This window comes from Rhamphochromis sp. 'chilingali' (genome assembly GCF_963969265.1).
Source record: "Rhamphochromis sp. 'chilingali' genome assembly, chromosome: 13".
Lineage (NCBI taxonomy): Eukaryota > Metazoa > Chordata > Actinopteri > Cichliformes > Cichlidae > Rhamphochromis > Rhamphochromis sp. 'chilingali'.
The window spans coordinates 25,464,562-25,477,747 of record NC_137940.1 but is presented as its reverse complement, the minus strand read 5'-3'; the positions used below and the strand labels follow the sequence as shown (position 1 = coordinate 25,477,747).

Sequence of the window (13,186 nt, the reverse complement as noted above, 5' to 3'; positions counted from 1 at the left end):
TTTTGAAGTTGTGTGTCTGGAGAGTTTGGAGGCCAGGTTACTACCTTGATCTGTTGTGTTCAGATGGTAGCACTCTCACGCATGGAAAGAAGTTTCCACAGAGAACACTGTTTTGTAAGGATGTTCAACCATCAGCGGTTTTAATATTGTGGCTTCTACATGTGTGTTCACTTTGACTTGTCGGTAAACCTTCATCAATTTTCAGCTCATAATCCCCAAAAAGTTAAAAATGTCGGTGTTAGTCCTTTCCGCTTGTCTGCAGAGGTACCTCAGCTTAGAATTTGTCCAGTCTCATTACTGCAGATATATCCTTGAGTTAGAATACCTTTCCTTACTTTTCATCTTTGTAAAATTTTCTTCCAGTGGGCTTAAAAAAATGTTTGCAGCTGACGTACTGTTTAACAGACCCTAGTATTAACCATCACGATATATTAGTGAACATCTCACTTGTCCTGTAAATGTAAATAAAATGTAAAGTAGCTGTTTATACAAATCGTTTGCCATGTGTGCGTGTAACATACAAAAAACCCTTTCTAAATGCACCTGTAGCATTTTACATCCAGGTAATCAACCCTGATAAACTATACAATGGGTTGAAACAGTGTACATTGTGGATTATGAAGAAATAAACTGGCAGATAATATGAAATTATTTAGCAAACATGCAGTGTGTTGTTTCTTTGAGTACCTGATGAAATAATGAAATATGTCTGAAGTGAGTTGTTGTGTTTAGTAGCTAGGATTTTAACTCATTGAAACTCAGCTTTTTTAATAAATACATTTACCCCTTTCCTGTCACTGTGATTTGGAACTTCAGGATGCCAGTAGTTGTTCATCTCCAAATCATTCCTGCACCACCACCATCCCATCTCCACCCCCATGATAGGAAAAGAGACCCTTGTGATATATTTAGATCTCGGGAACACTTGTGGCCAGACAGACTTAGCAGACAAGATCATTGGCCAGCTGCCCTGTCACTCGCCGTAGCATGCGAGCAGGGGTTTGTTTAATAGTTTACACTGGACAGTGCACACCGTGCCAAATTTAACCGAGGGGGGAGGGAGGGTCAAGGGAGAGCAGGTTTGTTGGTTGGTTCTTTGGTTGAGTGTGTGTGCATATGTGTGCTGTGGCCGGCTAAAGACCCCTGGGCCTGGATTCTGATTTCTGCGAGAGTTGTATTTGAAGACAGAAGACTGAGTCACTGAGCTTGTCGGCGTGGAACTAAGTTTGTGGCTCGCAAGAGTCTGCTTTTCCTGTCCATTCAAGGGCATTGTTGGGGGTCCTAAGATTAGTGTTGCACTGAGGCCAGTCGGTAAAGCAGTGAGGCCTCATGGACCCTGCCAGACGTGGGAAGCTTTGCCACAGAGGATGTATGAGCTGACACGGTGACTTTCTCCAGTAAATGTAAGTTTTCTGTGATTTTTTTTTTTTAACTTTATGCTTTATAGACTGAAATATTTGTTTCTTCAGGAGTTTAAATTATAGTCCTAAACCTAAAGTTAACTTATTAATGGTTCATGCTGTGGCCAAATGCTGTAAGTGCAGGTTAACAGCTGTCTTATGTGAGAACAGAAGTTGAAGTTGTTTCACTTCTTTTTCCTCGAATGATGGCATTATTCTTCATTGTAATGTGGGATCTCACACCGTGGAGTGCGGGTCCCATATTTAAATTGCTGTCCAATCTGCGATAGCTGGTGCTGGCTCCCTCAGCGTCAGCCCACCTGCCACATTTCAACACTTGAATTCATCCTCCAGAGCAGCATACCTTCTACTTCCACTCTTACTACTGTATAGACCATTCATCAGAAGCAGAATCTATTTAAAACCTAATGTGTCACAGGAGCTGACAGCTCTAACATTACTCAACTGTTTCTAATTCACACTCCCACCACATCTGCCCAGTGTTTGATTTCACTTCGTGTGGCTCGTGTTGCCATGGCGTGGGTCATGAAGGCCAGGAGCCGCAGAATCATGTCTGAAACCTGCTTTCCTCCTGTCCACACTTGCCAAATATATACCCTCCCAAAGTAAATATAATCCTGTTTGCACCCACGCGGATAAGACCACTACCTGCTCAGTGGCGGCCGCCCAGTTGGACGCTCAGTTAGCAGCTTGGCTCCCAAAAGACTTGGTTGTTCTGATCTCTGCTGAACTTGGTAAGAGAATTTTTAGTCGTCAGGAAGGATGAGGCGTACGCTCAGGATTAGTTTTACTGTAGTCATTTAATCTCTGTTGCTGTGTACAACAGTCTATAGATGAAATAACTTTTTCTATTTTCAAATCCTCTGTAGTCCTAGATCTGACCTCTCACAGCCATGGGGGATTGGAACCTGCTGGGAAAGCTCCTGGAAAAAGCCCAGGAGCACTCCACCGTCGTGGGGAAGGTGTGGCTCACTGTCCTGTTCATCTTCCGCATCCTGATCCTGAGTGCTGCGACAGAGAAGGTGTGGGGCGACGAGCAGTCGGGCTTCACCTGCGACACCAAGCAGCCCGGTTGCGAGAACGTATGCTATGACATCACTTTCCCCATATCTCACGTCCGGTTCTGGGTGCTGCAGATAATCTTTGTATCCACACCGACTCTGATATACCTGGGGCACATTCTCCATCTAGTCCGGATGGAGGAAAAGCAGAAGGAGAAAGAAAAGGAGAGAGAAAAGGAGCACAGTCATCAATCAGACAAACAGACTCTCATTGTGGATGTGAAGCACAAGAAGGCTCTGATAAGAGACAATAAGGGACGAGTCCGCCTGCAGGGGGAGCTTTTGCGGACATATGTCTTCAATGTGATCTTCAAGACGCTGTTTGAGGTGGGCTTCATCGTGGCCCAGTACTTTTTGTACGGCTTTGAGCTCAAACCCATGTACACATGTGACAGACCCCCCTGCCCCAATGTGGTTAACTGCTACATATCCCGCCCCACAGAGAAAACCATCTTCATCATCTTTATGCTTGGAGTGGCCTCTGTGTCTCTGTTCCTCAACCTCATAGAGATCTACCATCTGGGTTTCACCAAGTGCAGCCAGGGCATCACCTTCAGGAGGCGCAACCAGTCCAATGGGAGTATCTCCAAGGAGCCTGGTGAGACTGCAGTGCCATTTGCCCCAAGTTACGATGACTACTTCCACGAGCACCGCCAAGTCCAGCCAGCTTACCCACCAGTGCCGTGCTACACCGCGGCCACAGACTCGTCCTTCCACCCCTACCACAGCAAGGCAGCCTACAAACAGAACAAGGACAACTTGGCGGTGGAGAGGAGCAGCACCAGCAAGCCAGAGGAATGTGACCTGAAAGGAAAGAAGGGAGCAGGATCTGCCCCTGGGTCACCTACGCAGGCCAGGCCTGGCCACAGTGCCAAACACAGCAACAACAAGACTAGAATAGACGATCTGAAGATATGAGGAGGTTTATGTTTCTCTGAGGGGTCTTAAAATGTGCAAGGGGATCATATGTTGCTTGGAAGTGTTCATACATGCCAAACTGACTCCCCTCTTCAAGATGGCACTGCTTTGACTCATTCCAGCTTAGAGGGGAGTAGTATTTACAGGGCACAGAGAGAAGCCTGAAATGGAACCACAAAAAAACAGCAACAACATTTCTGATAAACTTTCACAATAAAAGAAATTCTGCTTCTTTATATGTGGAGAAACAAAGTTGGATCTCACTTCAGACTGTAGCATTAAATGTTAGATACTAGTCTGTTGCTGCGGCAACAGACTAGTATTTGTATCTGTGTTTTCTAAGTTGTGTTGACTGGTATGAATCTTTCCACCATTCAGAGAGGGTCTGCTCAGGTTTACAGTGAGCTCGTCTTTATTTTTCTCAATGTGTGAAACATCTAGAATTCAGGGCTGGAACTTGCACAGCACTGACCTGACCTCATTCGTGGAAATCAGATAGGGAGAAAAGTTAAATTTAACTCCCTTTAAATGTTTTGAGGTCATCATCTAGCATAGTTCACTTGCTTAGACTTGAAGTAAAGAGTTGTGCAATACCTGACAATTTATTGGAGGCTTGAACTGCTGTTACTAATTCCACAGTGCGCCTCAAAAACAGATATTGCACGGGTCTCAGGAGTTCCCACATTTTTACTGTCTCTTTCCTTTTTTTTTTTTATTGAGGCAGCCAGAAAGTAGGTAATGAAAAGCATGTCGATTGGTTTATTCTTGTTCATGTCTGGATTTGTGGCGTTTGTTTGCTTTGAAGCACTTGATGACAACCTTGTTTGCAAATCTGCTTGAAATAAATTGTCTTAAATTTGCACTTCAATTTGTGATTTTGAGTCTTTATCACACTGCAACTATTCATATGTCATAACCCTGGTGATAATACATGAAAACCAGCTGTAATATTGGCCCACACAGAAGCTGAAATGCAGCGCAGCTCTGAAGGCTTCTCTTTTGAAAACGATCACACTGTTAACGAACACGGGGTCTCTGAAATGAGGACATGCCACGTGATGTTTGACTCATCATTTTAACGTGTTTAAAACAGACATGTTGAAGCGAGAATAAACACGTGGAAAGTCTTTGCTGTCTGCGTGTCCCTCGCATGCATATCTTATACTCATCTGTGCCAAGAAGGCACACATCGCTGGCATGGAAACCTTGAAACTCATAGCATGTACATCATGAGGAAGCACCCTTGTGACTCTATGCTTGATGCCTCAAGGAGTTCATCCATCCATTTTCTTAGCTTATCCATCCGGGTGTCATTGTAGTGTTTTCTAGATTCATCTAAATATCGATAGTACTGATGCCAATACTGATATCGGTATGAGATCAATACGAGCATGATAGGATCTTTACTGTGTTTCTATCCTCAAAGTTCAGTATGTAGCCCACTAAAGTGTGTTGAATAATTATCTTTTTTTGTACCTCAAACATGCGCTATAAAAAATATCTGAACCTTTTTTGTCTTGACTGTCACGTCTGTTTCATTTATAGCCTACACCACGTTTAAACAAAAGTCAACCCAAAGGGCACATTTACATTTTAGGTGTCCATAGAAAAAAATTAAAAATCTTTTCAAAATAAAATAAAAGTTGAAAGGTGTGATTTGTTGTGTCAAATAACTTTTGTGGAAATTAAATCATTAAAATATGTTCCGAATTTGCAAATTAATGATGATTCATGATGGAGTCATGACATATTATTCTCCTCTACATAACCTGCCATTATATCATATATATATGTATGTATGTATATATATATATATATATATATATATATATATATATATATATATATATATATATATATATATATATATATATCAATCAGAGGGCTACAGTTTCTCAGTTTCTATCTGCAATGAGCAAAAACTGGACGTACTAGACTATTCTTGCGTCTGTTGTGGTGCCAAGCACAATATGCTTTACATCCCTCGTGTGTTACTTGTGAAAACACATAATAGCGCAACAGACTAAAGAGTCAGCTTCATCAATCAATAAGTCAGTCTTTAAAAAACATTCCACCCATCTTTGGAAATGAAGATAAAAAATGGAGGCGATATTGAAATAAAAATGTGACCATATTTGAGAGAGAAGAAAAAAGATGACAGATGAAGAGAAATGAGTGCGCTTTGAAATGAAATCCTTCTGCAGGGCTTCACTTTCACCATCAGATTGTTGGACTGTGATAGAACATGTCCAGCGTAGCACATTTTTGGACATATTCAGCACATTCTGATAAATTATCTACAGCCATAAAAAGTTCCGTCTGTTACATAAAGCATAAATAACCTAAGAGTGGCGCTTTTATCTGTTTCCTGCTTCACAAAAATAAAAGCATCCATGAAACACATTTCTTGGACAAAACTGCGTTTTTTCTAATGTCCCGGGAGGTTTTGATAAATGTAGCATGACCACCAAGGACGACAAAAAATATTGTTATTTTAATTGGGGTGATGGACCAAAAATATTATGCTACTGATGCCTCATGTCTGTCATTATATGTGTGTTATTAATACTTTCTTTGCTTCACATGATCTCTGTTTAATATAACAAAAAAAAAGTAATGACTAAAAGTATACAGAGGTGTGCTGTGATTGTAAATTGAAAGAATTGCTATATATGACAGCTGGGATAGGCTCCAGCTCAACTCCTTTCCCTGAATTAGAGATGGATGGATGGATGGATGGATGGATGGATAGACAACTGACTGACTGACTTATTTCACTTGAAGGTTTAGCCATTTTCAAATCCCCCAAACACTACAGCAGGATCTTGTTTTTGACTCAGTTCCAGGTTTCAGAGACATCCATTGATAGATTTCCTTGTGCACTTAGCATTATCATCCTTTTTAAAGGTGCACTTCCTGTTAACATTTGGCTCATGGACAAATGGCTTTGCATTATATTCAAGCACTCTTTAATGTGATGCAGAATGTACACAGGTGAATCAGTAAATGCTCTATGTCCTGTCCCTGAGTTAGCAAAGCCACCCTGAATCACATTTTCACCGCCATTTTTCACAGCTGGTTTGCAGTTCCGCTACTGCAAAGACAACTTTGGCCTTTGTCAAGGATACTGTTACAGTTAGAGAGCATAATAGTTATTATACCTCTATGTTAGCTGTAAAAGTGGCTCTGTTTGAGTTTTCCTGAAAGACTTCATATTCTGGTCATCTATTTCTGATTGTAGCTACATGCACTATGACACTACAGCTTGCAAGAGTTACCTACATGAATTTTATGGCTTCATGGAGTCTTCTTGGGGTGTATTTAGTGGAAAAATCAATTGTTGTTATTTTCCTTACTATGCAATATTTTATTTGAAGATCTTTGTGGTTTCTCTCTGACCTTAAAGGTATCTAAAATAATAATGATAATGATAAATAATAGAAACTCGTTCTGAAGGACTTTAGGCAGGTCTTTGGATCTTACCCTGATGTCACAACACGTGTCACATCAGAGAGGACACCAGAGCATAAACAGGATAGGTTTTTCACTCCTTGATGAGCGTCTGGTCATTAGCACCTAATCTAAAAGCGCCTGATGATGAAACTTTAGTCAGTGATTTGAAAGTATGATAGATGTAGAAATCTATGTGACATATCAGTTGTTTCTGGTAAACCTAACATGTAGCTCTATGTACTGAGAATTAAATTGTCTTGAATTCTAAGTTTTAAACACCTACACAGATGAAACTGTGAAATAAAACCTTCTAAAGTGTTGAAACATATCCTGCGTCTTCTCAAAAGCACCTGAGCTGAATTTCATGGGAAATAACAACGCAGACTAACACAATAAAGTGCCTCCTTCGTTGTGTTTAATGGTGGATATGATCTCAAGTGTCCAGATGAGTTATTCTCCTGTCTTACTCTGTTTGCTCCCCGAGGTTTCAGTGTGGTGGACTTTATTTTCCACCAGCTGTAGCGTGGTACTCTACTGCCCTCTTTCTTTACTTTCACTTAAACACCAACACAGCTGCTTGTTTGAGCTTTGCATCTGTTGGGCACGCCATCTGCTGGGCAGGGAAATCTAAGTGAGGGAGGCATCTGATACACTCAGCAGCCACTTCATTAGGTACATGTTCCTGGTATTGGGCTGAACTCCCCTTTTTGCCTTCAGAGCTGCCTTAATTCTTTGTGACAGAGATTCAACAAGGTGCTGGAAACAGCCCTCAGAGATTGTGGTCCATATTGACACAACAGCATCAGACAAGCTGCGTCCATGATGTGAATCTCCTGCTCCACCACATCACAAAGGCGCTCTACAGTGGGGCCATTCTCCTCTGACCTCCGGCCACAACAGAGCTGCCGCTCACTGGGCATTTTCTCTTTTTCAGACTGTTGTCCGTAAACCCTAGAGATGGTTGTGTGGAAAATATTCAGATCAGCCCATCTGATGCCCACAACTGTGCAAGGGTCAAATGAGCTAAATCGCTTTCTTTCCCCATCCTGATGCTCGGTTTGAACCTATGCTTGGCTAACATTTGTGTTAATGAGCAGCTGAACAGGCGTGCTTAATGAAGGCTGGTGAGTGTATGTTCTACTACATGCAGTATGAGCCGATGTAAAGTGCACCAAGAACATTTGTGCTATACATGAGTTATCTGAACTCTGTTACAGGACAGAGTATACAAAAGAAAATCATCAAGGAGTGCTGACGTGTATCGCTTGTAACCCTTCATTTAGGTAGACGCTCAGCTCTCTCTGGCCTGCTTTTCATGTCACTGACACTATGCATTCAACCTGCTAATGTGTGCTAAATGACAAAGAGCCAAAAGCAAAGCCTGCCCTTGCCCCATCTTTCTGTTGTTGCAAGGGTAAGCGTATGAAATATCAGCCAAAGGAAGGGGGGGAGACATCTGATGTTTGCTGACTGAATCAGTCTGATTGCTCGCAGGCCTGTCACCTCATCACCAACACCAGCCTGTTAAACTCACTGCAGGCAGGCTGCACAGCTCCGACTCTGGAGTACAGTGTGGGAGCTACACACACATAAAGCGGTGCTGGTGAGAAGAGGCTCTCATAGTGTGAAGGGAAAAAACGAAGAGAAATCAGCTGCTGACATGGTTTCCGAGGCAGAAAACGTTGTTACGGCCAGGCAGCTGCCGGGTCTTATCCCTGCTTCTTTTACCGCGCTGTCTGTGGGAACTGGCTGACCATTTACTGCCACCATGTGACAATTCAGACTCCCTGCAGAGGTCAATAAGGTATCTTCCCAGACATGTGAGACAAAGCTTGTTTTATTTTGGCAACCAAATTCTAATGGTTTTCACTACAGTCTTTATCAGGCCTGGGAAACATCTGGGTCATGTTAATGAGGTTTGCAAATGTTTTCTTTATTTCATTAAGATATTTTTATGAATTAAATAATCAGTTTTGACAGTTTTCCACACTGAATGTTAGGATTGGAACTGTTGTGACAATGTGTAAATGTGCTTCTGGGGTGGACTATTAAAAATAAGTTTGTTTACGAGGATGTTTGATCTCTGTGCGCACATTTTTTGGTTAGTTATGGCAACAAATAGTAGGGGAAGTCATGACCTCTTGTGTGATAAGGCTCACTCATCACATGCAGGCCTTATTCATAAAAATACAACAAAAAACAAACAGTTCATCCAAGATTTAATCAGAGGATTGCAAAAGATAATACTTTAAATGTGTTTTTTAATATCACATTTATAGTAGTCAGTTTGTTGTTCTGGTATTAGACCATGTAAAAAAACAGGACGCACACTAGAAACCTGAAAACAAAACTCTGCACTTTATTAAAAATAAAAGATGATTTTGTAGAGAATCAGTTTAATTCTTTAACCAAGCACAAATCGTTTCCTTTCATCTTTGTATTTTTAGAAAATACCACTAGAAACAACAAAAATGTACACTTTCCAGTTTATTTGAACAAGTCGGCACTCACATCTGCATGACGACCAACGTCACTGGCTACATCATCGACACAAAACACACAAATTTAAATACAGTGTGAATTAGGAACTCACTGCAACACCAAAGTTTCATAATGTCGCCACGCTACGGCACACAAACGCACATCAACTGAAAGAAAACCAAATTTAAACACTATTTAAAAGGGTTAACAGATGACTCGAATGATATGGTTTGCGTGAGATTTAAGCACATTATGGGTTTATAATGATGCTGAGAGACATCCTCAAATGTACAACAACTGAAATGTGATTAAAATAACATGACTTCGAGCTAATTGAAGCATTTTGGAAGCAAATCTTTCATATGCATTAAACATGAGGCAAAGTGTGTGTGCGTGCACACCTGCACACATCAGTCAAAACCCAAGATGCTTTCCTACAAGACAAACTCTTTGCTGAGAAGGGACTTAGAGCACTTAGCCAAATGGCAGCTTATGACAAAGCCTCTTAAAAACCACGGCTGTCCTCTGTTGACAAAAGTAATATTTTCAGAGAAAAAAAGAAAGTCAAGAAGGCGGGCCCGCTGAGGCTGGTGAGCAAGCACACTCAGCAAGCTCCACTCCCCCCCGCCATTGCCGGGGAACACAGAGTAGTTTCAGGCTTTAACCTCGGAGCTCTAATGCAGCTCATTGTAGATGGTCTTACAATGCCCATGACCTGGGAGGGGGTGTGAGGGGAGGGGGGTGGGCTTGGATCCCTCCCCACGTCGGTCGGTCTGTCTCCTCTGGTCTTCTAAGCTGATAAGGATATGCCTTAATCATGTTTGCCCTTGCCTTTAGGCGCGCCTTCGTTCCAGGCCACATAAACAAACAAAGCCAGAACCACATGCACAGCGAGCACCGCAACAATGGCAGCGTAGAAATAACTGTCAGAGCTTGACATCTTCATCGAACCTACGAAACAGAAGCAGAGCGTTAATGGCGACGACCAGCAGCTGCATCACGGAGTTTAAAGTGTCACAAGTCAGGTTTATATTGAGGTGCTAAACACAACTTTCTCTGGCACAGAATGAAACCCAGAAAAATAAAAGCTGCAGTGGCTTGTTATGTCTTTCCATATAAACCTACAGCATCTCTGGTTGTATTCGATTATTGTGGGTGATATAAACCAGTATATTTGTCATTGTGGGTACTGAGGAGGTCGTCAAATGTGATAATTATGGGGGAAAGAGTTCCGATAAATCCCTAGATCCAGAATAAATGCACATTCTCATCTGGATTAGCTTTATTATATCATCTAAAATGGAAATGTTGGTATGGAATGACAAATACTATGCTAAAAGACTCTTACTATTAGAGCTTAAAGATAAACTGACTGCTCTATTAACCTGTCAGCAGATGACCACTGATCAATAGATTTTAAAATCTGGATGATGTGCTACGTTTACAAAATAAAGTAAAAACCCCAAGAAAATGTGAAAGCAGGAACAGAGTGGAGGTAAGTCCACAATCATCCGGACACACTTCACCTTCAAAGATGTACGCCTTTGATGCGAAATACAGTCCAATGGGCACCGTGACCATGAGGATGGTGAAGAACAGCAGAGTCTTGAGGGCTGAAACCAGGGAGCTTTCATTTCTGCAAAGGAGCACAAGTTCATGAGTCAGCCGGGATCAAACCACACAGCGACGGGGGCTCTGACACGCTGACTACGGATGTGGATGTGTACCCTGGTGAAAATTACATCTATGTTCCCGGATTGTGCCACATAAAAGATATGTCTCTATGGCAATGAACGGCACCGCAGAGCTCGGGTTTTCAGGTCACTAGGTATACAAGCTAGCCGTTAGCTTAGCTAGTTCGTTATACTATTTTCTCACCCTCTGAAATACTGCGGCGGTGGGGCGGAAGCGTCCAGAGATGCTTTCATAGATCCGTCCATTGCTGTACTGTAAATGAAGCGACACAACGACGAAACTTGTGCGCGAATATTCTCGCGTTTATTCTCTGTAAGCGTTGTGTTGACAGCGCTAAAATCGCTTCTTCCGGGATGGTCACGAGACTGGTCACATGATGAGATTAGACGCCAGATAGTCTCGCGATGACAGAATGTATTTGCCCGAGTAATCTGAGGATATAAAGGCTGGCTTTATCTTTCAGCAACATAAAGCATCGGACTGTTGACTGCTGTAGAATCATGAGGGTAATTTGCAGCCCAGATGTTGGTAAAAGTAGACTATTCACCACTTTCTGTTTGGGAAAGCCTTAAAAGATTCAAGTTCATGACAGTACAAGTATGACTTGTTTTTCCCAGAACTATTGGTGGTGGTGGAAGGTGATGATTTGAGCTTGTTTTGCATCCACAGGACCTGGGCACCAGTCATGAACTCCTCTGTATACCAAAGTATTCTACAGTTTAATGTGAGGACAGCTAAAACTTGGTCAAAATTGTAATATACAGCAGAACAATGAGCCAAAACACAGCATCGAATCTACTGCTGCATGGCTTGAAAAGAATCAAGGTGTTGCAATGGCCCACTCAAAGTCCAGACCCAACTATAATGCTGTGGAAGCATCTTTAGAGAGCTGTGCATATGTATAGAAGAGTGGGCCAAAATTCCTCCACAATAATGTGAGAGACTTATATAGTCGTACAGAAAATGATTCATTCAAGTTATTGCCAATAAAAGTGGTTCTGCAAGCTGTTATGTGAAATCTTAAAATTGCTAATTAAAATGGTTATTGCAATTGGATTAGTTTTAAAAATAAATGTTTTCCTAGCAGGGAGCTAGATAAATACAGTCATATAAACAGCACTTCACTGCCCTTCCATTCCCAAAGATATTCTCTGAAAATAAAAGTGGGTGGATTTTAATACGTCAACTATCATTACTTCATTCTTAAATGGAAAAAAATAACATGACATAACATAGCCTCAGTGTCCTCAGTGGCTGTGCATGCACAGTTCACATGGTCGGCATGTGTTTGTACACACACTCCTGAATAACACTGCTACACTGTTATCTCCTGTTTAATTGCTGATGTAACAGAAAGTCCATTATGAGCAATTTGTGTGGATTTAGTATTGGTGCATTACCTACGTTTCTGGTCAAAGCGTTCCTCTCTGAGTCTCAGGGAGTGGCACTTTCTGCTCCAGTTGGCTTTTGTTGTTACCAGTTTCACGCTCAGCAGGCTCCTGAAAAACACATTCAGTTTGAAAAGACTCAAAAGAGACGAAAGAGAAGCTCTAAGAAGAATCTAGGGACCCATGTTCCAAATAATCGTTTCGCTTTCAGTGGCAATTTCACTCTCAAGTAGTTATCCGAGGGGAGGAAAAAGAAAAGAAAAAAAAACTCGCTAAAGACGTCAGTGAGTGTGAAGATGCAGCCGATTGTCATGGTGATTCATATTAATTTAAAATCTTCTTGCAGATGAACCAACATGAGCAATTTTAAAAACTGTTTTCTGCCTCTTTTGTTTTGTTAGATTTTGCCCTTTGGGAGACAGAGAGGAAGCACAGGAGAGCGGTTTCTGAATCGATCGTGCGTTCTTGTGTGTAAACTTGTGAAACCAAGTGTATTTCTCGTGAGGTGAACGGGTAAGCCTTGACCTTTATATGTGGAGGAAGGAGGGCGGAGGAATTAGCAGTTTGATGAGATGGCACTGAGGTGTGGCCCTTTTCCCTGTGTGGCATGAATATTACTGCTCACCTGTGTGGGATGATGATCTCCTGCTGTCTCTCTGTTAATGTCCTGTGTAGTTTATACATCGCTTGCTTATATATAGCGCTTCACCAATTCACCTTTATTCCTTCAGTATCTTATATGATGAGCTTAATTATGATTCTGGTGATT

The 13,186-nt window shown here is 41.7% G+C and overlaps 2 protein-coding genes across 2 annotated transcripts; one reads left to right on the top strand and one right to left on the bottom strand.

Annotated features, from left to right (window-relative positions):
* Nucleotides 1-1,075: 1,075 nt before the first annotated feature.
* Nucleotides 1,076-4,777, top strand: LOC308409246 (gap junction alpha-3 protein-like). The gene is made up of 2 exons (XM_080901862.1): nucleotides 1,076-1,403; nucleotides 2,291-4,777. The coding sequence occupies exon 2, from the start codon at nucleotides 2,315-2,317 to the stop codon at nucleotides 3,398-3,400; it is 1,086 nt and encodes a 361-aa protein (XP_080757988.1). The 5' UTR covers nucleotides 1,076-1,403; nucleotides 2,291-2,314; the 3' UTR covers nucleotides 3,401-4,777.
* A 4,414-nt stretch (nucleotides 4,778-9,191) lies between these two features.
* On the bottom strand, nucleotides 9,192-11,387 carry vma21 (vacuolar ATPase assembly factor VMA21). The gene is made up of 3 exons (XM_080901590.1): nucleotides 11,213-11,387; nucleotides 10,861-10,970; nucleotides 9,192-10,285 (listed from the first exon to the last, which is right to left on the bottom strand). The coding sequence occupies exons 1-3, from the start codon at nucleotides 11,272-11,274 to the stop codon at nucleotides 10,146-10,148; spliced, it is 312 nt and encodes a 103-aa protein (XP_080757716.1). The 5' UTR covers nucleotides 11,275-11,387; the 3' UTR covers nucleotides 9,192-10,145.
* Nucleotides 11,388-13,186: the final 1,799 nt, after the last annotated feature.

What these genes read in the sequence shown, in the direction of transcription:
- LOC308409246 (XM_080901862.1), top strand. Translation starts at nt 2,315, where the DNA reads ATGGGGGATTGGAACCTGCTGGGAAAGCTCCTGGAAAAAGCCCAGGAG.
- vma21 (XM_080901590.1), bottom strand. Translation starts at nt 11,274, where the DNA reads ATGGACGGATCTATGAAAGCATCTCTGGACGCTTCCGCCCCACCGCCG. An exon ending in CCGCCGCAGTATTTCAGAGG is followed by an intron (nt 10,971 to 11,212) that starts GTGAGAAAATAG and finishes GCTCCTTTGCAG; the next exon opens with AAATGAAAGCTCCCTGGTTT. An exon ending in AAAGGCGTACATCTTTGAAG is followed by an intron (nt 10,286 to 10,860) that starts GTGAAGTGTGTC and finishes TCTGTTTCGTAG; the next exon opens with GTTCGATGAAGATGTCAAGC.